Genomic DNA, 2,343 nt, shown 5'->3' on the forward strand with positions numbered 1-2,343 from the left:
CCGGCAGCTCACGGGAGGAGCGGACAGCATTGGGGAAAAGGTAAGAGTCCTTGCAGTATTGCTTCTGGGACTGGAGGAGCAAGAGTGCTTCCTCCCGGTCCCCCAAGCTTACCTTCGTACCCCTCCCCCATCCAAAGCACCCCCTCCCCCCACCACCACCACATGACGCTCCCACTAGCAGCTGCAGGCTCCTTACCGACAGCTGTGGCCTGCTCCAGTGTGCTCCCTGCCTGACTGGAAGCCCCAAGCTTTTCAATCAGGCTGACTTCTGGCCAGGGAACCTGTCAAAAACTCCACAGAATGCGGGGATACCTGGTCTTCTGGATTTTCCATCCCAAACTCTGCCCCCCCCCTTACTCGGAAAACCCTCCCTGTCAATATTGGGGCTGTAGTTTCAGACGCTTTGATGTGAAAATTGCTATATAAAATGCACACACTCTTATATTGTCAAGTTACAAAGATTGGTATATGCCACAGTTTCAGCAAATTGCCAGATATATACAGGCGCCACAGGACACTGACAGGAAATCAGCAATTATCCTTGATAACCTGCTCCATCCTGGGAGTACAATTTATTCTTTCATCACTCCAAATGCACTGCAATTTAAACAGATAGGATATTGTAAACTCTGTATCTCAACCCTGGCTAAGACATTTTGAAATTGCCGAACATCTATTTGATAAGTAACACAGAAATGTCTCAAGCTCCTTCTCATGACTAAGATTGATATTTGGCTCTGCAAAAATACAGCATCTATTACTACCACAGTTACACACACAAGGTTATCACCCAGCCAACCACTCTGCAGTATTATTAAACAGACATACACAGTCAGTCATATCAACTGGAGTATAACTTTAAAATGTATATATTTAAGGTCAATGCCTTTGCAGATTTCCAACTCTTCCACTTGGTGTATCGTTATGGTTGTATTTCGATCCGATTTGATTACTTTAATTTGATTGACCTTAAAGTAACACGGCAATAATTGCTTTGTTGTCAGTGTTATGCATTTCCCTGCCAGCTCATTATTTGGTATGAGAAAGGACAGTAGTCTGAGCTGAGTTGGTCAATCATCACTTTGGATCCTATCTGAAATTGGGTACCATAACTCTTTTTGTTCCAGACATGAACAGCATAAGAATTCTTCAGCAATTCCTGAGACTCTGACTCACTCATCACCTCAAAGTACTTTTTCCAGTCCTGCCAACGAATTGGATAGAAAGCCTCAGAAGGTAACATCCTCACTCCTTTGCACTGCTGGATCTTGGTGATGCTCATCTTTTTACACCACTTTTTAAGAACACGAGTTACTAACTGAGGTCCCTGGTGGCCCCAGAGCCATCCATTGAAGTGCTCAACAAAGTCCTTCAAACAGTGTCCAATGAAGTCATGATGCTGCTCAAAAGCCAGAAAGGCTGAATTCACTAAATATTTTTGTTCTCTCCCAATGCTGTTGGTGAGATTTAGCAGGTTTTTAAGAACAATAATGTCAGTGTCTAAGTAAATCCCGCCATATTTCCACATGAGGACAAGTCTGCAGGCATCAGAGATAATTGGCATTCGATAGGGTTGCCACCATTGGTCCAGTCTTGAATACCACAAGGACAGTGGAGTATCTGCAAAAAGATCTTTCAAATCCAATGGCTTGATCTCGACATTAGGAAAACAGTTCAACAGGGAAATCCCCAAGGTTTGTGTGTTTTTTACAGTTGAAAGGCCCTTCATAAAAAGGACGATCTTGGCTGTGCGGTGCAACCTAGCCGCAGATTCTACAGAACACATGGACAGAAAAGTTGGGTTGGTTCGTTCAGAGGTCTCGACAAAGAAAATAGTTATATTACTTTCAGTGGGATGGGAAGCATTCCCACCATAATTAAAGTCAATGGACGGGCATTTGATGTGGTGAGGTAACCTGAACTTCACAGCTTCACTTTTTGCAGCACTTTTGAAGTTGTAGCACAGCATTAATGTAACCAAAGAAACCAACTTTAATGAAATCAAAATACATAGACATGTTGTATTCCTTGGTACTAAATATCTGCAAATGAAAGACTTCTGCTTCTTCAGCTTTTCTTCAGGCGACTTTGAGGGACCCTGGCTCATTTTTTTTTTAAACCTTCGTGAAGCGAATGTACCAATTTGCAGCTTAAGTTTTTCTACAGACAAAAAGACAAAAAATATTTTTGAGTTTTCATATTATGACCAGTTATTGTTCAATGAATTAAACCAGAGCCAAATTAAAACAGCTATTGTAAGAGAATTCAATGCAATGCAGTAGTGGGATTCTGACACAAGGCACCACAGGAAATAGGATTGTCCAAACAGGCAATGACACCATC

At 42.3% G+C, this 2,343-nt stretch overlaps 1 protein-coding gene across 1 annotated transcript; it reads right to left on the reverse strand.

The window, feature by feature from the left end:
• Nucleotides 1-1,006: 1,006 nt before the first annotated feature.
• LOC139281557 (lactosylceramide 4-alpha-galactosyltransferase-like) lies at nucleotides 1,007-2,121 on the reverse strand. Its single transcript, XM_070901721.1, has one exon. It carries the CDS (start codon nucleotides 2,105-2,107, stop codon nucleotides 1,007-1,009), a length of 1,101 nt encoding a protein of 366 aa, XP_070757822.1. The 5' UTR covers nucleotides 2,108-2,121.
• Between the last annotated feature and the right edge of the window lie 222 nt (nucleotides 2,122-2,343).

This window comes from Pristiophorus japonicus, chromosome 15, assembly GCF_044704955.1.
Source record: "Pristiophorus japonicus isolate sPriJap1 chromosome 15, sPriJap1.hap1, whole genome shotgun sequence".
Lineage (NCBI taxonomy): Eukaryota > Metazoa > Chordata > Chondrichthyes > Pristiophoridae > Pristiophorus > Pristiophorus japonicus.